At 42.0% G+C, this 25826-nt stretch overlaps 1 protein-coding gene across 3 annotated transcripts; it reads right to left on the bottom strand.

The window, feature by feature from the left end:
• Positions 1 to 214: 214 nt before the first annotated feature.
• Positions 215 to 25826, bottom strand: LOC119137315 (activating transcription factor 7 interacting protein). 3 transcript variants are annotated; one of them, XM_037276664.1, is made up of 14 exons: positions 25283 to 25826; positions 11381 to 11857; positions 10539 to 10908; positions 8573 to 8748; positions 8297 to 8434; positions 8116 to 8187; positions 7905 to 8011; positions 6172 to 6239; positions 5123 to 5764; positions 4402 to 4503; positions 4237 to 4311; positions 3690 to 3769; positions 3260 to 3394; positions 215 to 1112 (listed from the first exon to the last, which is right to left on the bottom strand). In XM_037276664.1, exons 2-14 carry the CDS (start codon positions 11849 to 11851, stop codon positions 654 to 656), a joined length of 2895 nt encoding a protein of 964 aa, XP_037132559.1. In that variant the 5' UTR covers positions 11852 to 11857; positions 25283 to 25826; the 3' UTR covers positions 215 to 653. The 3 variants fall into 3 exon arrangements, with proteins under 3 accessions (XP_037132559.1, XP_037132487.1, XP_037132638.1); XM_037276592.1 differs by having other exon boundaries at positions 11363 to 11857; positions 25283 to 25825; XM_037276743.1 differs by lacking the exon at positions 3260 to 3394 and having other exon boundaries at positions 11363 to 11857; positions 25283 to 25822.

Raw genomic sequence — 25826 nt, 5'->3', positions numbered from 1 at the left:
AAAAACAAACGAAAAATTCGGGGGAAAAAGGAAAAAAATGACATAGAAGAACAAAGAGAAATAAATAAATAGATAAATAAAGAGAAAAAGACAAAGACAAAAAGAGAAAAAAAGAAAAAAAAGAGAAAAAAGAAAAGAAAAATAATATTTATATTTACTTCACATACACTTCTAAATACTACCCACCAAAAATGTCCGGAAAGGAAATAAGGAGCAGTTTTAATAAAACGTTTTATTTGTGTTTGTCACAAGTCTGGTTACCAGACAAAACTTACAAAAATTCTCATTCACTTCCTACCACACATGTATACACTTTTGTGCAATTCTGTTGACAAGAGAGTTCTGGCATCATGTCTCCAGTAAAGCAAAACAACACCTGGGCAAATGTAGATGATCCAATAACAAATGATCTGAACTGGACCATGAGGAGGTGGAGAAGAGTTTCACTTATATACAACAGTATTAACCATGAAAAATACATCAAGCACTGAACTACACCATCTGCTGCTGCAACTTTGCAAGTCAGTCAAAAGTCGGCTGAGGACAATTTACAGATACTCTATGTCAACAATGAACAATATTGGAGCTCCTATGACATAACATTGCCTAAAATAGGTAACAAACAGTCAAATGCAAATGATTTTTGTAGGTGTTCAGTTTGAGCTAGGATTGATGACATTTGTGCACTGGGGCTCGCAGAAGGGGCCAAAGCGCCCATAGATGTCTTTGGCTCGAACCGCAAAATGGTATGTGGACCCAGACTGGAACTGGGTCAGGGTGCAGGCCATGGGTAATGGAAGGGCTTTCACCTCCCCGATCTTCTTCCAGTGCTGCTGACCTGAATTGCTGTTGGAGTTGTCCTGGTGGTAGGCATAGAGGTGGTAGCTTTCGACAGTCGCGCATGACTGATCTGTTTCAGCCACGCACCAGGACAGCACTATGCCGCTCTCACTTGGCACCAGCTTGAGCTGTGGTTGCTGGGGAAGTGAGGTCCGCTGAGCTTCTGCCGGGAGGCTTGGGGGCACAGGTGCCAGGGGCAGCGCGGGTAGTGTCATGATGGTGCTCCGGGCTGGTGTCGTCGATGAAGGGGTACGGGATTTCATGGAGGAATCCTACGAGACGGAAAGAAAAGTCGTTTGTAATAACGTCTGACAGGTCGTGGCGTGGAGTTTTTGATCAATCCAACTTTAGTCGGAAAAAGAAATTGTGATGCTTGTCATACGTCAAATATACATAGGTTTTACCGTATTTTCTGCACTATAAGGCGCACTGGATTATAAGGCGCACCTTCATTGATAGTGACCCAGAGGGCCAAAAAGAAGTCCACAGGGCCTAGAGCATACTCTATTCGAGCTTCAGAGCTTTGGAATGTCCTACCAATAGATATCAGAGCTGCTACCTCAGTAGAAACAAACCTGTGTTGGCCGATTCGACTGGAGTTTGAGTTGGGGCCCCTGACACTGAAACTGGCTGTCTGGATTTCTTGTCGAGCAATCGAGATGACCACCCTCGAAGACACTGCCTTGACAATTGAGGGCACCTTCCTGCAGCTCTTCAATTTGAATATGGGCATCTACTTTTGCTTTGGGTTGTTTTACATTATCCTGGAAGGGGGATCCTCCCATCTGTGGGAGTTAAGATCAGGGGATGTTGATAATAATTGTCATTTTTGCACATGTGAAGCCCTTTGAGACTCGTCTGTGATTTAGGGCTCTATAACTGAACTTGACTGGCCTGTTTTAGAATAGAAGCTACTGCAGTCAAACGTTTGACTGGGCTTGCGTTATGCATCCACTAGATGGAACTGTGCTAAAGGGGAATGTCAACAAAACAGTCAAATAGGTCATTCCGTCAAGCTTTATTAATACCACACGATAATTGGAATTCAAGTTGACGTTTAAATCAAACGTTAGCGCATTCACAATACGCTAACTCAAAAGTGGAGGAGAACTTTTCCCTTACCACCAAATCAAACGTTATTGCATTTAGAATATAGTAACTCTCGAAATTGTTCGACTTAGGTATAAAAGTTAGTTCTTTGTGCAGTTGTAAACACGTCAAAGAAACAGTCTGATACTGTTGTGCATAACTCAACATTGTACAGTTAGATAAGATGTCGTTCAGTTCATACCCTGTCCACTTATCCCTCAAATTCTTCTTCTTCCATGTCCCAATTTAACAGTTCGGTGAGTGCGGCAACCAATGTGTCCGGCTCCCTTTCGTCATTATCCAAGTCAGCGTCGCTGCTATTTCCTGGCAGTTCACTGATTATTCCTGCCTTGGTGAAAGCTCGGACCACAGTTGAGATTGATATATCAGCCCAGGCATCCACGATCCACTGGCAGATAGTGGCACAAGTGACCTGGCGCTGTCTCCCTGTCTTGGTGAACGTGTGTTCGCCTTCTGCCATCCACTGCTTCCACGCAACTTGCATTCTCGCTTTGAATGCACCGTTGACACCAATAGATAGCGGCTGGAGTTCTTTACTTGATCCATCCGGATTGACGGCAAGCTCCGAATTCGTTTTCTTCACTTGTTTTTTGATAGCATCGGTAAGATGAGCACACGTGGAGTTGTAAATCAATAAGGACGGAGAAATGTGGAAGAAGCCACCCGGTCTCTTGACATAAATTTCTCGAAGCCACGCACACATCGTGTCCTCATCCATGCATCCATTCGAGTTCGCTTCGATGACGATGCCGGCTGGAAAGTCTCTTTTTGGCAAGGTCGTCTTCTTAAAAATAACCATTGGTGGAAGTTTGTTCCCATTGGCCTGGCAGGCGAGAACTACAGTGAAGGATGTTTTCTCCACAGCGTCGTTCAGAGGAATATCAAAGCTGAGTGTTACCTCGTCCATATTGGTGATGTGTTCTGGCTGGATTTTCTTTTCAGTGATAATTGTTTGGCAGTATGCGTGAAACGTGGACACCTTTTCTTGGCAATCTTTTGGCAGTTGCTGCGAGATGGCACTTCGTTTGCGGTTTAAGAGATTACGTCTTTTCATGAACCGAAAACACCATGAAGGACCCCCATGAAATTCATTGATGTTCATTTCCTGTGCTAGCGTTGTTGCCTTCATCCGAATACTGACTGTAGAGACCTTTCTATTTGCAGATCTCTGTTCAACAACCCACTGTTCCAGTTTGTCCTCCAGCTGTGGCCATCTTGCTTTGTTCCCACGGAAACTCTTTTGTGTCTTCTTTACTTGGGACAGATTATCTTCTTGCTTCTTCCACTTCCGTACCATTGATTCATTAACCTTGAATTCTCTCGCAGCTGCTCTGTTCCCATGTTTGGCTGCGTAGCTGAGAGTCTTGAGTTTGAACTCGGCGTCGTATGCGTGTCTCTTGGGAGATGCCATTTCAGGGTCTTTGTACACACAAGTGGTGTTGGACTAGGAGTAAGCACAGTATGGGTTTTTACCACTATTACTTCGGTGACACCCCTGACCGCCGTAGCCATAATGCTGCAAGCGATGCGACCTTGTAATTTACCAGTCGTACTCAAACATTTTTGGTAGAGCGCTGTGTAAAACCAATATGGATCAATTGATCCATATATAAGGAGCTCTGAATTAGAATGCGCACTGTCATTTTTTAAGTCAAATTTAAGTGCGCCTTATAATGGGTTAAAAAAAAAATGCAACAAATTACAAAACACGAAAATAGAATGTAGTTCTCAACTCTCACCAGTTGGGGGCGGTTTTGCACGAATGAATTACTGCTGGATGCACTCTGGCTGCTTTGTGGGGATGACCTGGCCCCTGCACCTGAGGAGAAAGAACAGTTACAATTGAGAATAAAAAATAAAAAAATCATGTCCACGCTGATGGATTTGCATGCAGATGCAGTTAGGCGCACAAAGCACCAGGTGGTGCTATAACAAATTAAGCAATGGAGAATTCTCGAATTCTCGAAGAAAGCAATTTCCGGATGATAAACACCAAAAACATAAAACCAAACAAATGGTCGAACGTTACAAATTGTAACAATTTGGGCCCATTCAGTGGGTCATCGGTTTACAATCTACACGCCAAGTTTCTAGGTTACCAACGTGGCACACAAAGTTCACGCCGAGTTACCGCCCTCCTGACTTGATTGTTTGATACTTATAGCTTACAAGTATTTTGACGCAAATGTTTACTAATCAGGATTTCTTTAGTAAATTGATTATCAAAATATCAGGTACAAGGAATCCTGAATTAATTTGGTAAGGAGTATAAAACAAAGCGCTTACTGTTTAGAATGTTGATTGGATTTGGACGCTGGGTCACCGAGGGACTTTGAATCGTAGCCACCTTCACTCCTGTCACTGAGAAGCAGAAAACACATCTTAAGATGCAAAGTTCCTGCATGGAAAATGACTGAATGAAGTATTCTTTGCATTTACTTTCACTCTTACCCTGCACATCATCATCATCCTCAGTGAGATCAATGACAGCACCTTTGGCGCGGGCTACTGGAACAACTGCTTTGGATGGAGTGGTTCCCGCGGCTTGGTTCTCTACAGATCGAGAACAACAAAAAAAAAAAAAAAAAAAATCAAAGGAAAAGTGTTACAAACTGAAAAAGGGGTCATACAGTGACTTATCGGAGCATTGAATTCATTGCAAGTGGACTGTTATAGTTGTCTTGGAAGACGTTTTGCCTTGAAACCGGGGAGGCTCCATCAGTACAATTACAATACAGTGCAATTATCTAATTTGCAGCAACAAGTACAATTTTTAAACTCATTTATACATTGATTTATTTCTATTTTAGTGAAATATTTTAAATTGGTTTTTGTCACTAAATTTATCTTTAATTAAACATTGAGCAAATACTGTACGGCAAAGTTTTGTAAAACAGTCAAATGTTAATTAGCTTTCATTCATATAATTGTTGGAGGAGATTAAAAATATGTTAATATATGCATGTATGTATTCTTAAAATTAAACAACGGATTCATCTGTAATTTAACTTTTTCTCAAATATTGGTATCGGGCCCTAGGAAAATAGAAATTAAATTACGAGTTGTTTTATTTGTGTTAATCTACATGTGAGCATCTGTGGTTTGCGACATAAAGCAAATAAAAAAGAAAAGAGATATAAATAATACAAAGAAAGAACTAAAAGTATTGCACCTGTTTTGGAAGTCAAAGATGTCCCTTGCGGAGGTCCTGGAGCTGCGGAACCTGTTGCTGCCGGAACCGATGTTGAGGACGAAGATGCCGTCGACATGGCTCCGGCGACAGACACAGTGGAAATCAGGCTCCTGGCTGGGGTCACAGAAACTCCGGCGTTGGGGGTAGTTATGGACCCAGCGCCCCCCTGGTACACGGCTCGGGTAAGTGAGAGCTGGCCGGAGGACATCTGGCTAGGGGGAGCCTGGAGCGCTGGCACCGTGATTGGGGTTGGAATACAACCCGCAGCAGTGGTAGTGACAGGAGCCGGCTTGATGATGTACGTTGTAGTGGACGCAGTGGTTTTGTTCTTATTGAGCGCGCTCGCCGTAGGCAGAGAGGACACGGGGAAGTTGACCAGTGTTCCCGTCTGGCCGTTTGTCATGGAGACAGGCAGCTGTATGATGAGCGGCTGGCCGGTCATCATGCTACTCCCGGGTGCCGTCTTCAGCAACAAGGTGCCTGTAGGACTCTGAGTGGTGATGCCGGTTGCCAAGGTGGAGACGGCATTGGAGGAAGAAGTGATCAGCTTTATGATGGGGGCCTGGGAAACCATGGCCGTAGTGGAGGAGACTGAGGTTGGAACAAGTGAGCCGGATTTCGCTGCGAAAGACAAGAAGACCATCAGAACCATAACAGCGACTGCCAGTAAAACACAACTTGTCACATTGGTTCCTTGCTGAAATGGATTTTTATTTAAATTTTTGTAGGGATGAGTTGTATGCTAAAAGATGAAAACAAAACTTCTTTCACGAGCAGTTAAGTCATTTTATAAAAACGCTGTTTGTTTTACTTTGTAACACATTAAGAATGTGATATTGAACTTCCGGAGCAATGCAATGGAAAAGTTAAATTGGAAAATGGTGGAAAACATATTTCATTGGTCACAGTGAATTCCCATCAATAACATGTTATACAAGGGCCTTAATAAGAAATGAAAATGTTCACATTGTTTCGATGTTTACCAGTAGCTAGGAACTACCAAAGGGTTGTCAAAAAGTGCAACTCACCAGCAGTATGGGGTAAAGTAACAGCTGTTGTTGGGATCTGCTTCAACTCCATGGGTGTCCGGACTGGCCTGTTTGGAAAGATTTGATGCTTAGAGTTGATAGGTAGGCCTAAAGGAGACCAAGCTGCCCACATCAGGAACAACTGAGCACACTATGGTTCATTTGATTGCTCTTTATTAAGCCATCTTTGCATAACTTGATTCTACAGTTTCATTTTTAAAACTAAAGCAAATACCATTTATTGTTGTCACTATTAGTCGGTGTGTCATTTTTGTCTTTTAAAATGTGCTGGCAGTTCCACAGACAGTATATATAAAATCACCAAGGATTCAGAATCCTTGAAAAATGAAATGTACAATATTAAGATTCTGGTGCAGGGCTATTCAATTGGCCAAATTTTCAAATCAAGAAATGTAGTGTGTAGAGTCTTGCATTCACATAATCAAACACTGTAGGAATTTTTAAAATCTTGCAAACCGAGATATCCTCTGCATCTCTTGGATGCAATTCAATTCAGGCAGGCGGGACCACAAGCTAGGCCACCCGAGGGTTGGATCTGGGCCGCATCTGGCCCGCGGGCCGCGAATTGAATAACACTGTTTTAGATGCCACAATGACAATTGTCCCAGTATGCTTCTGTTCCTTTCAACTCGGGGCGGTTAAAATAAAAAGCCATTTCTTTCAACTTTTTGGAAGAATTCCGGTCTCCTCTTGACTTGCAGTATTTCATTGATAAGATCACGAATCTCTCTCCAGGAGCCGTTGGGCAGGCCTGGGAATCTATGCTCAATATATGTCCTCATAGTTCTCCGTAGGTTCCTGGGCAGTGCCTGCTTTCCCATTAAGCCCACGTAGTCGACCTTGTTCACCCAGTTGCAGTAAATTTCGTACGGGACTAAGTAGCGAAAAATGTAAGAGGCGTAACGGTCAGGCCGGTGACCGTCCGTGTTTCTTTTGGAGTTGTGGTACAAAACTTTCTCCATGTGGGCAGGCAGTGGACGGAGTTTAATGTCCGCTTTGCATTTCCCTTCATTGTATTCGGCCAGATCTTTTGCCATGGTAGTTTTGCGTGGCATTTCTTTTTCCTTTGCCTGCCCCTTGTCTTCTTTTCCCTTCTCCTTCTTGCCAGGAGTCTTCCCGTCACTGAGAGCCACTTGCTGTCTGGGAGTCTCGGGCTGCGGTTCTACCGCCTGCCGACGGAGCACGCTGTTGGAAGGAGAGGTGCAGTTTTAACTACACTCTGCACGGCCCGATGTGATATTGTAGAACGTCACAAGACTCAGGACCGGGACCCAAGCATGTGTGTAATAAAGACCTGGACATGTATGTCCAAACCAGTCTGAAGAAGTTTTACGGTTAAAGCGGATCCTGATAAAGTGAAGACGTGGGACATGGAATGGTATGGATTTGGAGGATGAGAAGATTATTTCGTCTGTCTGTCCGTTTTTGTGTAATTCAGTAATTTACAGATAGCAGCCCGGGACAATGTCAAGTACGGCTCAGTCCGGTATTGTCACGTTCATACAACGGTCAATTATTTTTTTCCCATACGAGCAAGCACTGCACTTTGCTGTCCTATTTTACATGCGAGTAAATAAAACTAGTATTTATTTTGTCATTTGATGCAAAGTTGATGGGAAAGGGTCTTTCAAATTGTTAGACTGACAACCTAAGTAAAAAAAATTAAAACGTCAATCAGGGATGAGAATTTATTCTTTGTATGGACACTTTACCGTTGAACTTGCGGAGTGTTTATAACCGGTGTTTTGGTGGTAGTAGCAGCAGCAGAGGCAACGGCGGCGGCGGCAGCAGCAGCGATAGCAGAAGAAGCAACAAGTGCCTGCGGAAATTCAGACGGGCATTCACTATGAATACTTCCACATTTCATCACTCGCTAAACAGATGCAAGCAAACATTCTACAAAGTATCAAAGACGTCGCTCACCTCGTGTTTTCTTTTATTTTCCGATGCCTGATTGGCTTCCCCAAATTTCTTGGACAGTCGAGCTATCTTGGCCTGAGTAGGAATGGAAAATTAAAATTGGCATAAAAATTCAAGTATTTGTGCAGTGATTGTCTGATAAAGCGCCATGATTTTTTCATTATCCCTGTTTTCTTGAACTTACTTGGAGAGTGTGGATGGCCATTTGGTGCTTTGTGGCACATTCAATTTTGTCAACTCTGCCTTTCAAGTCCTGGAAACGTTCCTCAAGAATTGCCATCTCAAGTGCCTTCAACCTTTCACCCACTAACTGTTGCACAATCTAAAAGAGTGCAAAACAGAATGATTATTTAGTTGAGAAAAGTAGCTTACGTTTGAAGGTATGTACGTTGTGATGCTATAAAACGCACGACATTTCCACAATTGTCAAAACAATTTATAATCATTTACAAACATTTACCTTCTCAAGCTTGTGATGACTGCCAGCTTTTGCTGTGATTTTGAGTTCCAGCTGAGCCTCCAACTCGCCTTGCTCCATCTTTGGTCTCTTCCCGTCCCGTTTGATCGTCTGACCCTCTTTGTCAAAGCCCTCCGACAAAGTGCGCTTGATTCCAGAAGAACAATTCTTCTCTGATGCTGTTTGAGAAAAAGACATGATGAAGATAGAGTTGCGATTTTAATTCGTCACATCATATTTTCCTACACAAGTTCTATTCAAGGCAACTTCAGTTGAAACTGTACCAACACAGATAACAATACCCGTTTTTAAGGAACCGTCTAACTAACCGACAAGATGGCCTGGATAAAGGTCAAATCCACGAATGACAGCAGAGGCAACCCATTTAAACAATGGAGTGTGTCTTACATATTTATGAATAAACAAAAACACAAATGTACTAAACAAAATATACTTTGCTCATTAAAAATGTTCCGATTCATTTTGAGGTGTTACATAAAAAATATTCAAATACAAATTCATTTTTATAAGAACAAATTTATGAGATTTCTCATCACATAATTTGTTCATTCCAATTCTGCACCTGGAGGTTGTCATTATTGGCGTTGTTAATAAAGCTACCCAGTTGAGGACATTTGATACGATATAATGCAAAAGTCAGATAAAAAAAAAAATGCAGCATCATAGCATTTTCAGCATCGGACGTAATCTTTGCGTTCCACATAACCCACAAGCAGCATATCAAACATTACATACATATTCACAAGGGACTTGATGATGCAATGTAAACAGAGAAACGAGTATCAAAAATAGATCCTTGCCATATGAAATGCATAGTGGTTGGCAGGTTTGGGCTTATCCTTTTCAAGAAAGCATTGGGCCTGCCCCCAGCTGAAATTCGGCTAGGCCGCAAGAGGCAAACAAACCCTCGACTGCTCACTAGCCAATCACTAGTTTGATCCTCATGCCGTATGGTGACGATGGTGACCTAATACCATTTCATAATACAACAAAAACAGCACGCATCTCAGGGGCTAGCTTCCGGTATGCTTGTCACTTCCACTGCATTGTACGTGAGCGCCAAAGTTTTTTCAGAAGCACCCTCTGCCACGCGCTCACACGCATCAACTTAACTACCACGAGAGAGAACCAAGTGGATTTCCATAACTATGGTAGTTCATAATGGGCCAAAGAAAATTCCACCTCATTGTTCCTTTTCAGACAAAATGCAAATATTCACAGTAAGTCCTGCTGTCGGTCTTCATTGTGTCTGACTTCATAAGACCAAGTCGGGTTGTTATGATGCGTCTAGTGTGTTGGTGGAGTGCCCAGTGCATGTCACTTCTCACTGTCAACCCTCACCGCTGGCTAGCAGTATGCGAACGGGAGAGCCGAGTGCGTAAGTCTCTCCCTGCCAGTACAAAGCCTCTCTAACAGCAAGCCCTATGTAGTGTCTCCACGCGGCGACACATGGTAACTGGGTACAACACGGACCCAGGCTAAACTACAAGGGACTCGGAGGAGGTTTGGCCCCTAGACGTGCGGCACGCAGGCCCACCGGTGTGTGGACACGCCCTGGTGCCCACGAACCAGCCCCCAACTATGGGTTAAATAGTACCACTGCCCAGTGGGCTCCTCGGGAGAGGAATGGGCTAAGGGAGTTAACCCCTACAGAAAATCAATTTCCCCTTGGGTTGGTGTCAGGAAGGGCATCCGGCTGTAAAAAGTTTTGCTCCAAAAATTTTCTCGGTATAGGATTCTCAACCACGAGATGGCCATGGACTGTCCCCGGTGGCTAGAAAGCCATACTGAGAATCCAGCCCAACCCAGCGGCGCCTGGAACATGGACTTTAAACCGATGATGATGATGATGACAGTAAGTCCTGCTGCCACAATTGACGGGGCTATTATCGTCAGAAGAAAGAAATACAAATCTTAACGATATGAAATGATTGCCAGTGGCTCTTACCAGTACCCGACGGTGGAGTGGAGGATGGGCGCGGCGGCTTCGAAGACTGCTCACTGTCCGTTTTGACTTTTTTGGCCTCCACTTTAACAACAGTAACCTCCATCTTGTCTTGCTTCAGCATGTTTTTCTTTTGCTGATCTTTGCTCGTCTCTTGCTTTATGTCCTTGTCCTGTTTTATATCCACGGATGGAGAGGCCGAAGGAATGGAGGAATTGGTACTTGGAGACTTGATTTGGGCTGCGCCATCAGCCATGGTAGCGTTCGTTTCCATTGGGACTGTGCCATCAGATTCCGGAGGCAAAGAAGCGGATCCTTTAGCAGAGTCCTTAATGGATTCTTTAGCAGTTTTCTCTGCTGGGGTTTGGTCCTCCTAAAAAAGAGAAATGAAGTTATTCCTGTCACGAGCGGATGGTGGAAATGGAGCAGGGCGACCAAGTGCCGCTTGGACCAGGGTTTATTGGAGAACTCAAAAGGCAAACTGACACGACTTAACAAAACAATAACTTGAGCGACTGACCGGGACGTGAAACAAGAAGACAGCAGGACATGACGACAGCAACAGGAACCAAGAAGACCGTGACACTAACACACAACAACAGACGCGCAATGATCCGACAGGAAGTAACACACAGACAGGACTTAAATACAAGACAGGTAACAAGAGGCAGGTGAGAATGATCACACTAATCATGAGCACACAGGAGGGGAGGGGCGAGCACACAGAGGGAAACCACGGACATGAGCACACAGGAGGGGCGAGTCGTGACAATTCCTAGGTGACCATCAATCACTTCAACCAGCTCAACGGTGACCCAGGTCAATACCTCGGGCTTTTCCAATACCTTGGTGGAGTCCTGCGGCTCTTTGGATTCTGCTGCTGCTGCTGCTTCAGAGGTCTCCTGCAATGAGGGCGAATTTTCCTCCTCCTTTTTCTGTTCAAAGTCTATAGTTTGGAATGGTGACGAAGGCCCTGAAAAAGGCTCGTCATTTTCTTTTGGACTTTGGGAAGGTACTGGTGAGGGAGACAGATTGAGCGAAAGAAATGGTGCAGGAGAACTCAGAGAGGTCATAGAGGCGGGGGATGTAGCGATGGGGGAGTTTGAGTCCTGGTGGCTGTTTTGCTCCATGTCCTTTTGTCCATCCTCTCTGTGCGAGCCGTTCATTAGAGGGGGTGGAGGAGAAGGTTCGGACAAACTCGAAGCTGCAGTGACTAGAGTGCTGTGAAGGGTTTCCAGTTGCTGCCGATCACTGATCTTCATGGTTTTCCTGGCGCGGAATATCTTCTTCTTCTCTTCCGTCACAACAACTTCCATTGCTGCCTGTGGAGTGACAAGGAGATATTAGAGGCCACAATGAATCTTACAGGGTTTATGAAGACCATGTGGTCAATGTGAGGATAGTGGCATAATCAGAGTCTGTGGTTATCATTACATTCTGCACAGGAACATAATGGTTGTGGCTTCTAAAAAGCAACACTAGAGGGCACTCTAGAGCCCTACGGATGCCAGCCTGTATTTTTCCAGAAAGTTCTTTCGGGATATGCACGACACCCCAAATCTTTTTTTTTCTCCTTCCCTTCAACAATTCTCTCAAAGATTCTAAAATAATCAACACATATACAACTATGTATGTTCAAGGGGGACATAGCTGCACCGCAGTAAGGCAGAGCTCAGTGAGCCAGAAAGTCTCTCATCAAATCATTCTTAATCAAAATCATAAATTTGGCAGAATTTTCAAAGTTTGTTAACCTTTGGCCCGCCATCGGACAAACCCATATGACATTGAAGCTTACAACAAGCAGCAGCAACCTAACCTTCCTCCCATCCCCCATTTTTGCTATTGGTTCAATCCTCAGCCAATGAGAGTGTATGGATTGAGGCCGCTCTCCCGCAGCAGTACAGAGGTTATGCAAAACATGCAAGAGTTTCCATATTTAAGAAGGTTGTGCGCATTTTTATATTTTGGGCACCTGAATTTATCATAGCATTTAATTATATGCACCTTTATTTTGCACACAACGGCGCCATCTGACATTTTATAGTAATTTATCTTTTTATATGGGAACTATATACACTGAAAAAGCAGTTATAAAACATTATATACATTTGATTTTAAGGCCATATAAATTCAGAAGACATGGGTTAGGGTTAGGGTAATGGCAAAACGTCACAACATACTGACAAAACCCATTAAAACTGATTTCCAAGCACACGGTAATTTACCCGAGTCTATTTATGTAGGTTATGCAGCAGCCCTGACTCGCAAGACTCAAGCTGAAAAGTCCTTGTTTGTATTTAGATGTGGGAAAAGTGAAATTCTCACCCAACATTACTGATTGATGACTTTGTCAGATGAGACTTGTGCAGATACGCACTATGTTCATTCATGACACAAACACTTTCTTAAAACTAAAAGTCATCAAGGTGAACCCCAGCAATGTATTAAATATAGCATGAACAAGTCAGGGGTGGAGTGAACTACAAACATGATTACCGCAACATTCCAACATCGGCGCACGCTGGGCTGAGCTCAACATCATCCTCCCCCACCCAGCGGCTTCATTTTCTGCGCCACGACTCAATGCAGTAACTCAAAATGGCCGTTTGCTCTGCTGTTAGCTGCCAGGCACAGCTCTCACTAGCTAGCTGAAAGAGGTCCCCTGTCGAAGACAGCAGGTTGCAGCGACTACGTTCAGTAAAAAATGGTGGGAACTTTAGTAAACAAACTTGCTCACATCAATTGAGCAGAAACCATAAGTATATTTTATTCCAAGTAAAATAGTAGCTATTACCCTAATGTAGGAATGTTACAAAATCCAGATCACTGGCTACCATTTTCTTTCCTTCTCGCTGTGCTGGGTTTCCTAAAAATGAATTGAGCTTCACTTCTCATCAACCAGTAGAAGGAAAGGAAATCATTGTCCCACTGGCCAATGAAGTTAAGAAATCCCGTAACCGCTTAAAATGTTCTATTTGGCAAGGACAAAGCATTCTCCGATTTTGGCGTCCAAAAATTACACGTTCATAGGATTTCGACAAGACTGAAGGGCAGGTCGATATGACAGACTATTATTATTCCTGTTTTGGGTTAAATCAGATTTGTATATCTGAGATTGGGAGTCAACTAATAAGAACGATTGGCATCTCCATCTGACACCTAATCAAAATCGCTTACTGTGCAAGTTCACCGAAATGCAGAATTTTGGTTATAAGCCTAAACGTTTTTATTTTTCAAATAACATAAAGGTAACATTTTCATCCCCCTAAATCTCCCTTTTGACAATTCCACAGCTCTCTCTTGGCACTTTTGAGGTGGGGTGGGTGAACTTGGGGGGGCTCCGTTGCCTCTTCTTCCCCATGGCAACCAATTGTTCTTCTGTGGGCACAGGTTGGACTGTACGGACTGCGTCTGGCTTGAGAGGTTTCTTAGTTTTGAAGCCAAGATGCTCCATCATTGACCCCTGATAACATTTCGGAGTGAAATGAGCTCCACAAATGACAGCTTGAGAGTCTGGCGACGGGGTCTTAAAATCGGCTCGTTTTGTTTGGACAATACGAACCCATTGTCGTCGTATGGATTCCATTGTTGGGAAACGATGTAAACTGTGGGTTCTGTGCGAAATGCTACAAAATTGGACAACGCAAACCTTCACCATCGTGGAACAGACATCTATCGCGGGGAGTCCTATCATCTACGTCACGGTACCATGTGATCCAGAATGGCGCGGTTCATGACAGGGGCAGGAAAGATCGAGAATTACATACCAATTGACTGCGTTTGGCTTACGAATGCAATGTTATTTCAAATTCTATAATATTATTTGGATACAGGTGAATATAATCGAACATTCTGAGTGGTTTTTAAAACATGTTAAAAGTGCCTTTACATACCCTTTAAAAATCAAAGAATTGTCAACCATTAGAAGGCTGTTTGTTGAGCCTTACGTACGTGTATGGGGGAAGGGAAAGGCCAAGCAGGCCAGCAGCAGAACATAAAAGGAAGGAAGAGGAGGAGCTCTTTTCAGACTAGTCCATGTTGGTTTTAGAGGTAGGGGTGAATCATGTGATAGGGTGCGGATGCGCACCATGTTGCTTTGTATGCAAATACATTTATTTGTATTAACCGCGGTGCAAAAGAAGACATGACATCTGACAAATAGTCTACTCGCATATATAAAGTGAATGCTACTGAGCAGACAGAGCTGCATACTTATCTGTTGTCTCTATAATTTTATTGTGCAGTGTGTGCGGTGCTTGTGGTTCTCAAGAACAACTTGAACCTACTGCATGAATGGACACACAGCGCTACGTAAGAATGTGTTATGTGTAGCTGGGGACATGGTACTGGTGATATTTCTACAAATATTTAATATGCTATACTGAAGTCATACCATTTGAGTTTAAATACATTTATTTGGTTAGCATAGCATAGCAAAAGCATAGAAAATGACGTAGAACCTAAACTAAAAGGGAAATTGGGATTAAAAAAAGACAATGGACTAAAATCAAAGGTAATATGTCTGTAAAAATTTAAAGTTGGACGTTGGTGTTAAATGTGCTTTAAAAACGAAATAAAATGATTCTTTTGGGATACATGTGATTGAGGGCTTTGATAACTGGGGGAAGGGAGAGGCTTTGTCATGCACAGACCTGCAGGAAAACAGGCGGAAGGAGGAGGAGCTCTTCAGGACTAGTCCATCTTGTTCTAAATCTGGGTGCATCCTGTGTTAGGGTGTGTGGCCTGATTTAAATTCATGAACCTCCATGTAAAAATCAGATTCCTGAATCTGAGATAAAAATCTGATTCCTGAATCTAAGAAATACAAAAGATATACCTATTTTTATATACCAGTAAATCTTCTTTGGGAATAATTATGTATAGCATAATGATTGTCAACATCTAGTGTAGCTAGCTAGCAGACAGACAGAATATGCGTAAATTGCACAAGTAGTTGCCTAGCAACACCCCTCCCCCAACTCTAGCACGGACTAGTACACTGTATGGAAAACTACAGCCGGTATGGACTAAACCATTTTGAATGAGGGCAGGGGGGGAGATAAATAGCTTTTGTTGAAGGAAACAAATCAAGGACAAAGACTATCAGATTACACATCAAGTTTATACATGGGTTAAGTTTTGTATACCCCCAAAAAAACTGATTAACTGCTCTCTCATATTTTGTGGGAGCTCCAACACTTGTGTTTTAGTGGTTTCTATTTGTCCTAGAGAAAACTAGTTGCAGATATTAACAGCGGAATCTGTGACCCAACAGAAGATAAAATGGGAGGAGCCTCCGTCAGACCATACCATTCATTTCAAAACTGTATTTTCAAAGCCATTAGATCTGCATTCTACACACGCACAAAATAAATTGATGAAGAAAAAATACTGAAAAACTATCATCCTAAACAAATTGCATACAGAGACACAGCACAGACTGCTCCAATGCGCACTCAAGCCATGTGCAGCAGCAACCCTGCTCCCCCGCCATACGCAGTTGCGCCCCCCTTAACAAGCCCCCCTCCACTTTCCTTTTGTCATTTGGACGGAACCACTGAAATGGTAGTGGTGAAATTGTATCTGGTTCAAAAAGGCAAGAGATAAATATTCACACCATTTAACAATCCTATTACCATTAAAGACACCCAAACATAGACAAATTGTATCTTATGGTTTTGAATTTTTTTTGCTTACGACACATGTATGAAAAGAAGCCGAACAAGCACTTAATGGAAAAACAAAACAGAAAAAGGTTGGCATATGAAATGGATAAAAAAACTGGAGTTAGCATGGTAGCCTTGCAGCGCATGAACGCGGCGGCGCACAGTCGGAAACTACAAAGTCTCTCTCTATCTGCCCTCTCTCTACCAGAGCAGACAGAGCAGTTGTTGGGCTGAACCATTCAAATACAGGGGTGGTCCTCAAAAAACAAGAAGGTGGTAAAGAGATTTTTTTTTAATCTGAAACATACAAAATAATTACTTATATTTTAAACTTTGCTTTGTTGTTCACAAAAGAGGTTTAATTGGTGATTTGGTTTTTTTCTAAGCTAATAACCTGAGGGATACTTTGGGGTATATGAAGTGCAAGATAAAGACAAGTGAAATGTGATACAAATAAACTTTCATTTGCAACCCCTGCCAGTCCTCCTTCAAAATCCTGTTCTAAGAACTAAACAAGCTGTGTGTCGGTTTTTTGCCCATCCCCCACCCTGTGATAGTGCAGACTGCAGAAACACAAAATGGCCACCAGTTCTCCTGTGAGCAGCATGCTCTGCTGAGACATGAGTGAATCCTTGAACAGACTCCGCCTACCGCCCAGGACGGATAAACAACAAGGAAAATCTATCAACTGAAAATTGTATTCTCATGTAGCGAACTGCATTGAAAAACAAAATGAGCTCTTTTAATCATTAAATGAATCTGTATTTCCCTTGTTCATGTTGTTGCTAAAAGACCATGTGGTGTGTTCTATTTCATTTGAATGAATCAGTGAAAAACTAAAACTATCATGTTCTAATCTTTCTTTGGAATACTGTATAAACTATAATTATACGTGCAGTAAAATCAAAGACAAATCAGTGAGAGCTCCGAGTCTGCATTCCAATAATACTGCGCACGGTGCATATGGTTCCCCTCCCCCTACCCTCACTGTGCTCATCTGGATTCAGTGAAACTCAAAATGGCCACCAGGTCTTCTGGTGCGTTGATCCTGATACCTCGAGCATGTCTTGTGTTACAGCACTTAATTTGTTTGCATAGCTTTTGCAATTATTTCTAAATAATATCCAAATAGAAAAAGATGATGCATCAGAAGCAAATCTCGCACAATGTTGACAGTAGCATTAGTAAAGATTACCATGCGCTCTTTCTCCACTTGGGTGGGCATGGTTTTGAAATGTTATCCACTAAATATAAAACTAGAGTAGTCTACCCGGCATCAGCTGATAAATTCTTAATTGGTAGAACTGTCATGTATGTCTACGATTTGTCCCTCTCGCTCATTCTTGATCACATGACAACATGAAAGCTGGAGACACACAACTATAAATGTGAATTCAGATGCTTATTCCGAATCCAGTTGCTGAATCGCACAACCAAAGATTAAGACACGGTAGTTAAGTGTACCCGAGTGCACAAAAAACTGAAATATCAATTGAAAGCAAAAAAAAAAAAAAAAAAAAGATAAGAAAAATTCAGCACAAATAACGTGAAAATTTGCAATCCAAAAGCACCGCCTCCTCCTAGCCTGCCAAACGAGAGTACGCATAATTTGGTCTTCTTTTCTCACCGGCTAGCACAGGCTGAGTAGAAGGAAAAAAAGGGAAGAAAAGGTGGGGGAGGGGAAAAGCGCCAGTTTTCACACAGCGCATGTTGAGTATTCTTTAGCGATATGCGACTGTATCAGATTATATAAGTGCAATTAAAAAAAAAAAATTTAAAAAAAGGGGCAGGGTGAGACACAACAAAACCAATATTGTGCCAAATGAGTAACCTCCGAGAGGTTTAAAAACAAAACAAAAGAAAGTTCTCATTAATACGTGTTGCGGTGTTGTTGCTTAAAGTTTCATAATGGAATGAGCAGCTTTAAAATGGCTGTGTTTAATATTTTTACAGTTGGGCTATAGCTAGCACCAAACAGTCGGGTCTGAAAGTAAGAGGCAGACAGAGCGCCAACACCCCTCCCCCACACCAGCAGTCTGCCTGCTCCAGTTGGAGGTTTTTACAGCCCGGCACGGACTAAACCATTGCAGCAGAAATGGGGTTTCAACACTCAGCCTTAAAGCAAGGACACATTCAGTTTAAGCTTAGTTTAGTTCACAATACTGTTTCTATTTCCCTAAGTTAGCCAACGAGAGGGAGAGCGTGTTCTTAAGATAGCTGCTAGCGCTCACGTCTGTTAAGATATATATGTGGCCCAGCTCTTCATTTTTTGGGCAAATAATTACAATCCACCGATGCGGAGTTTTTTTTTTGTTCATGAGGAGAGCGCAGAGTCCAGAGAGTCACAACAAAATACAAACATTCCACGATCTTTAGGCCTGAGACCAGATCAACCGCCGGGACTCTGAGCAGCATGACACTTCCCCTCCCCCACGCCCCACTTTCCCTTTAATCGATTGCAGTCAACTCGACGTTTCAAAATGGCTCCTACTGCTCTATGTAGTTACTGCAGAAAAGCTCCTGCACCTAGCTCTGCAGATTTAGTCATGTTTCATTGAGAACCATTCTTGTTCTTTTTTTTTTTTTTATTTATGTTTGTAAGATTAAATCTGAAATGTTATTTAGCAGATATACTTTATTTACAGATCTTCTAAAAGTAACATTTCAATTTAGTTACGAATTAAAAAGCAGGCTAAATAATTCCGACACTTGAAAATGGGATGCATACATTCAATTACATTAAGCTTGGTGTAGAAAGCAAAAAGAATATTTGAAATACACTTAAAAGTACTAGAACACCTACAGTGCCTTTAAAAAGTCAAATCTCAAATGATTCCCCCCCCCCGTTTCCCTATTTGAACGTTTAAAATATCAAACAAAGGTACATATCACATAAAGGTAACTAACCGAAGCAGTTACAAAATGGTGATTTTATTCATTATTGGGAAAAATTACACAAAGCCACCTGGTCCTGTGCGGAAAAAATACTTTCTTCCTAAACCTAATGATTGGTTGGGGCACCCTCAGGAGCAACAATTGAAATCAAGCATTTTCTATAACAGACTGAGTCTTTAACACCTTCATGACGATATTTTGGCCCACCCTTCTTTGCACTACTTCCAGCAACACTGGAGGGTTTTTGGGCATTAACGATTTCTCAAAAGAGAAACAATGATCACGTTTGCCGAAGCTTGTTGCCTTCCATTTTCGTAAGCGTTCAATAAAATGTGTTAAATAACACGCAACTTTAAGTAAGCATTGCTTGTTAGAAATGAATCGTAAGAACTGAAAATGTTTCCGAATCAAAAGTTAAGTGCCTTTGAAAAGTAGTCCGCCTGATGTCGAGACCCCAACCAGACACTTACGACTAGCTGACGACATCCAAGTGGCCGCGCTTCCCAACTGATTGCCAAGGGTGAAAGGTCAAGGTGGCTAGCTGTTAGGCACTATCTGCTAACGACTATGACTAATAATATTAGCCATTGCAAGTCAGTGCGTCCACCATGAGATGGCTACGGAAGGGGATCCGAACAACGTGTAGCTTAAAGTCGCTGTTTGTTTATCTCCAGGAAATCTGGACATCTTGGGTTATATGGGACAGGCATGGATCAGGCGGTAGGGTGGGTCGTCTAATAACCGAAGGATCGGCCGTTTGAATTCCAATCCGTCTTAGTCATGTCTCATCGTTTTCTTGCGCAAGACACTTCACCCTTCTTGCCGCCGGCGTTCGACAGTGGTCGGAGGGGCCGTAGGTGCACATTGGCAGCCACGCTTCGATATATTTTTATTATTTTGTTCTTCTTTAAGGACAATCCATAGCATTTCACTCAGATTCAAGTCCAGCTTTTCACTAAGTCACTCCAAAACTTTTTCAGAAGTTGACTTGTCAAGTGTGTTTTGGATCATTGTCTTGATGCAGAAACAAAGTGCGCTTCCACTTCAGCTCATGAACTAATGGGTGAATATTCTCCTTCAGGATTTTCAGGTAAAGAGCCGAATTCATGGTTCTATCAATCACAGTAAGTTGTCCAGGAGTAGGCAGCCCTAGGCCATCATTGATACAATGTTTTTCTGAAGTGGTGTGTTACTTTTAGGACGGATGTAACAAGACACACTTCAGCTTTTGTCTCGTCAGTCGAAATTATTCTTCCAAAAGTCATTTGAGTATTAAGACAAGCCTTTAGGTTCGTATTTGTCAGCAGTAATGCCTTGCAATTGTTTACCTCATTGAGTCATGCGACCTAAACTGAGGCAAAGGAATCCCCACAGTTCTTTTGATAGACTAGAGTTCCTCAAATTACCAGAGACAAGTGGGTGTTTTTAAAGATTATTCTGCTTCTGATTAGAAGTTCCTGTGTGACTTCCTGGCTGAGTCGTTACTGTGGTTTTGTGGTACTTAGAGTAGGCCGGCCAATCCTGGGAAGGTTCACCACTGTTCCAAGTTTTCGCCATTTCTGGCTTTCACCCTGGTTGGCTTGAGTCCTTAGATTTTACGAATAGCTATGTACCCATTTCAAGACTTATGGAAGTCAATTTCTCATCGGTTCTTGAATTTCTTTGGATGGTGGCATTTTGTTCTGGCTTCTTGAGATCTTTCGGCTGACTTTGATTTGCCAGACCGATTCTAATTAAAAGATATTTTGACTGAACAGGTCTGGAGGTAATCAGGATTGTTGTGGTGAGTGAAAATGATCTCGGCTTTCCGAAAAATGTGATCAGCCACAATTGATTCATGATTTAACAAGGGGGGCTTGTAACTTTTTCCACACAGGTCCAGGTAGCTTTCAATATTTTTTCTTTCCTTAATGGTAAAAAAAAAAATCACAATTTAAAGACTCTATTTTACATGGACTTGGATTATCTTTGTCCGATATTTACGCAGTCTACCCTGGAAAGCCAATCAACAGGCAATGGGATTGGGACTCAAAAGAGCTCCAAAGCATGAACTGCACAGCACTATCTTTTGACACCGAAATGAAAATATCAAATTTTATTTTACTGTGCTTCCTTGGTCAATGTGCCTGTCTTTTCAAAACATCTCCATGGTGATAGCTGCCGTCTCCAAGGAGCATGGAGAACAGTTTGATACCTACAAAGTTAGTTCCGTGAAATTGATTTAAATGGCGATTTTGTTTTTGGCAAAACCACCAAAGCAAGATCATGGACAGAAATGCAGCTTTGATATACTGGCACTGAAAGAACATAGCTGCCAGGTGTCCAAGTCACGGAGACCTTTTTGGCATTCCAACTGAAATGACTGATTGAAAATATCTGGTCTACTGTGATCTATTCCAAGACGACTTTTACACGCACCGCTACATTATTTTGAACAGCAGTTTCAATGCAAACATATCAAGGTTGGAGTTCAGTCGGTCATTTATAGGGCACTGCAGTTGGGATTGTTTTTACTAGTGCTGTGCACGACTGAGTTGTGATTCGTTTTGCATTGTTTTTCGATTATTAATTTAATTAATTTTACACAGTTGAATGAGCTAAGGAAACTACTGCATCATTTTTCATCTGTATGCGAATGCACTTGCGATCTTGCTTTAATGTTCGTTTCTTAATCCCAATTCTTCGTCCCTCAAAGCGTAGCCTTAATTATTAACATGTTTTATCATTTTTTTCACTACAATATATAGATGTGACCTAATATCCCGTCAAAACGTGTGACGTGGTATCCAGTCCTGTCATTGTTCATTTGAAAAACACGTTTTCTTTTCATCTATATTCTGAAAACTCCTACCTTGTTTATATTCACCGTGGATACTGCTAGCCCAAAATGGCTGCCACAACCCATAATGCAATGCAGTTCTCTACACATAGAGTATTTATTACTACACTACACAATGATTAAGCCTTATTGTAATAACATGTTATGCAATATCCTACAGTTTGATTTCTGAACATGTGAGCAAGAAAATACACACTTACGACGCACTTGGTTGTCATTCGACTTATTTCCACGAGCTTAAAACCAAGGTATGTGCCGAACCATGATTAATGAATGCCATTACACCATCTCCAGTACAGAGTGTAAGGTACGGGATGTACACATATCAGCCTAATTCTATGCTGTTCCCATGACAGACATTCTTCACTCATTCAGACGTGTGGTAACGTGAAATTGCTGAAGTGGCCATGATCTGCAGCCACTGGAGCTACTTTTGTCCCATCTGTCCCGTTTTATACAGGCCAAATACAGTGCCTTGCGAAAGTATTCGGCCCCCTTGAACCTTTCAACATTTCGCGACATTTCAGGCTTCAAACATAAACTCTCCCACCTCAGCTGTAGTTATCTGCAGTTCATCCAGAGTGATCATGGGCCTCTTGGCTGCATCTCTGATCAGTCTTCTCCTTGTTTGAGATGAAAGTTTGGAGGGACGGCCGGGTCTTGGTAGATTTGCAGTGGTCTGATACTCCTTCCATTTCAATATAATTGCTTGCACAGTGCTCCTTGAGATGTTTAAAGCTTGGGAAATCTTTTTGTATCCAAATCCGGCTTTAAACTTCTCCACAACAGTATCTCGGCCCTGCCTGGTGTGTTCCTTTGTCTTCATGGTTCTCTCTGCGCTTTCAACAGAACCCTGAGACTATCAAAGAGCAGGTGCATTTATACGGAGACTTGATTACACACAGGTGCATTCTATTTATCATCATCAGTCATTTAGGACAACATTGGATCATTCAAAGATCCTCACTGAACTTCTAGAGTGAGTTTGCTGCACTGAAAGTAAAGGGGCCGAATAATATTGCACGCCCCACTTTTCAGTTTTTTATTTGTTAAAAAAGTTTAAATTATCCAATAAATTTCGTTCCACTTCACGATTGTGTCCCACTTGTTGTTGATTCTTGACAAAAAATTACAATTTTACATCTTTATGTTTGAAGCCTGAAATGTGGCGAAATGTTGAAAGGTTCAAGGGGGCCGAATTCTTTCGCAAGGCACTGTACATTCTTCCCAGATGGAATAACACGGACTAACATGTCAAGACAAGGTCACAAGTATTTGAGTGTATAAGATTAAATTGATTAATGATCTCTGATTTTGGCACATTTCACATCTATTTCTTATTCTTGTGAAGCCATTGAGTCTCAAACTAATCAGACGTTACATTTTATCCACCTATCCTAATTATGCAATTAGGTGCCCCCTTTAAAAATGGGCTGAGAAATGATAAAAACTGCATTTTTATCCACATAGGTGGGTTCTGAAAATTTGCTCTTGTGAAATACTTTACACTTATAGTGTTCAGTACAAACGTATTGGTTATAATGACTGAGGGTAAGACGGACTTACTCTGATTAGTGCCAAATTAAATCGGTCTTCAAAAGTATGCCTGACGTGCTCTGTCGTCTAAACACGGAAAAAACACCACTGGTTACTTATCTATTACTATATCTACTTCAAGTCTACGGGATATATTTTTAAAGGGATGTTCTGGACTGCTTGTCTGCCCAGCTGCTGAAATTAAGCCACACCTACATCCAAGACCAGTGTGGCGCATGGAAAACTACTGGCCTGTACCATTTCAAACCAAGAGGGGGGGTTTAATGTGAAATATTCACAAGGAATGCAGTAGATTGGCACTCACCTGTAATAGAATTCTACTGCCAGAGGCCACAGGAAGATGACTAACCTAAATCTAATGGAATCTAAAAGTATTAAAATGTCTTACTTTTATATATATATATATATATATATATATATATATATATAAATCAAGTTGTGATGCATACAGTGTCAAAGTGAGTTCATTTATTTATTTCCCCTTTGTTACACTCACAAGATTGCCAACTTCTAAACAAACCTGTTCTCCTCAAACTCTCATCTCTGCAGTCTGCTGGGCGAGGTGCTCGCTAGCGCTAACACATTCAGTCCAATCGAATGCTTTAAGTATCGATGCGGGAGACAACCCGAAGACATGGATTCAAAATTGATCTGTTCAATTCATAACATACCTTGGGCGTCCTGGTAGAAGGTAAGATGACAGACCAAATAGTAGTGCAGAGCAATTAAAAACATCCAAACAACTAGTCAGACAGTAACGTGATGTAATCCCCTGTTCTTCTTTGAACCAGTAGGGAACGTATTTCTGACACAAAACAGCACCCCGTCTTCCGTCTATTTCTGTTAGGCTTCAAGGATGCCTGATAGCATTTCTCAGCATTGACCTTAAAAGTAATTTCTTGCTTATACAAGCGATAAAATAGCAGTTAGTATGGTAACAATGTATAACGCCAGTACAAAAAGATCGAAGGTCGACCGACTGGGATGACTGGCGTTGTATAGAAGATCACAAACACAATAGGTAAAATGTTGAAGTCAATTGAAAATGGTTTTAAACCCCCGTCTGTATCCTATTTCGAATGCAAATGATCAAACTGCTAACATGCTAACAGTTAGCATGGTAACATATATGGTGCTCCGATTGAATGGCCACCGATGATCTCTGTGGAAAGTACGTGATCGGCTTATGGCTTCCATTGAGGATGACAAAATATGACCAGCAACTATACTTTGCGTCCTGCAGCTAAACAGAAACAGCCTATGTGCAGTGTAGCGCCCCCTCCTCTTTTCTTCAGTACTGCACATTACCAAAACAGTAACTGAATCATATTATGTCAATTTAAAATAATGTTTTTGAATAAAATTGGGATGTTAATTTGGATAGACTGTTTTTCTATCAAATCTGATATATTTACCGAAAAACAGAACTGACAGAATAATTAATCGATAAAATAATCGTTAGTGAGCAGCTCTTAAAACTGGAAAATGTACAGCTAGTCCATGTGTTATTTGGTTAAGACATGTGAAAAGTTAAACATTTTCTGTCAAATATATTTGGAATGTAAAATAAATTGTGACACGCTTTCGAAAAGCAAGCGCTAACCGAGCACGTCTGGTTAAAAGTGTCAAATAAAAGCCTCTACAATTGAAAGAAATCTTTACAAAAAGTATAACAGGTAAACTATGTCCACACAAAGAGTAACCGCAAAAAAAAAGTGTTTATATGTTGTGACAAATTGCAAAAATAGTATTTGGTGCATGCTAGCTATAGCCGCAGTACCATCACTCACCAACAGTGGCGTCGTCAAGCGATGTTGCCGCGATTTTTTCACGTGTCCCGAACTGCAAAAGAAACAAGTCCGCTCCTCTTCCACGCCTCGATGTGGTGCCAACACTACTTTTTTTTAAAGTCCGCTAGCACAGGGAAGATGTGAGCCGGAAAACTGGAGCCAAAAAACTGTGCCACAACGGCAGAGGCAGCGCTGTGGTGCTTGGTCCGCCTTTGCGCTCGAACCGACTCCAGTCCTACCTCAGTCGTCCGTCCGACCGCCTGCAATCGCTCCTCCTCTTTTCCGACGCACACAAAAACCGACTGTGGCGCGGAGGCGGGACGAGTGAAGTGCTCGAGGAGAACCACTTAGAAAAAGGAGGAGGAGTGGGAGGGAAGATGGTGGACTCTACCAATCCTCGAGTCTTAGTTAGTTCGTGTCTCTAACGGCACGTGTGTGCGAGATCATCCACAACAGCACAGCCTCAAGGTACTTATGAAAGTCCACACTAGACAGAAGCTGAACTAAAAGAAAAAAAATTGGGGACCAGACTGAGACAGAACGC

The sequence above is a fragment of the Syngnathus acus genome, chromosome 1, assembly GCF_901709675.1.
Source record: "Syngnathus acus chromosome 1, fSynAcu1.2, whole genome shotgun sequence".
Taxonomy (NCBI): domain Eukaryota; kingdom Metazoa; phylum Chordata; class Actinopteri; order Syngnathiformes; family Syngnathidae; genus Syngnathus; species Syngnathus acus.
This window is presented reverse-complemented; position numbering and strand designations above follow the sequence as displayed.

Excerpts from the sequence above, each read along its gene's own strand:
- LOC119137315 (XM_037276592.1), bottom strand. The coding sequence starts at position 11,851 with ATGGAAGTTGTTGTGACGGAAGAGAAGAAGAAGATATTCCGCGCCAGG. Across the intron at positions 8,012-8,115 it reads AAAATAAAAGAAAACACGAG|GCACTTGTTGCTTCTTCTGC; the intron begins GTGAGCGACGTC and ends GAATTTCCGCAG. Across the intron at positions 6,240-7,904 it reads AACACTCCGCAAGTTCAACG|GCCAGTCCGGACACCCATGG; the intron begins GTAAAGTGTCCA and ends CTTTCCAAACAG.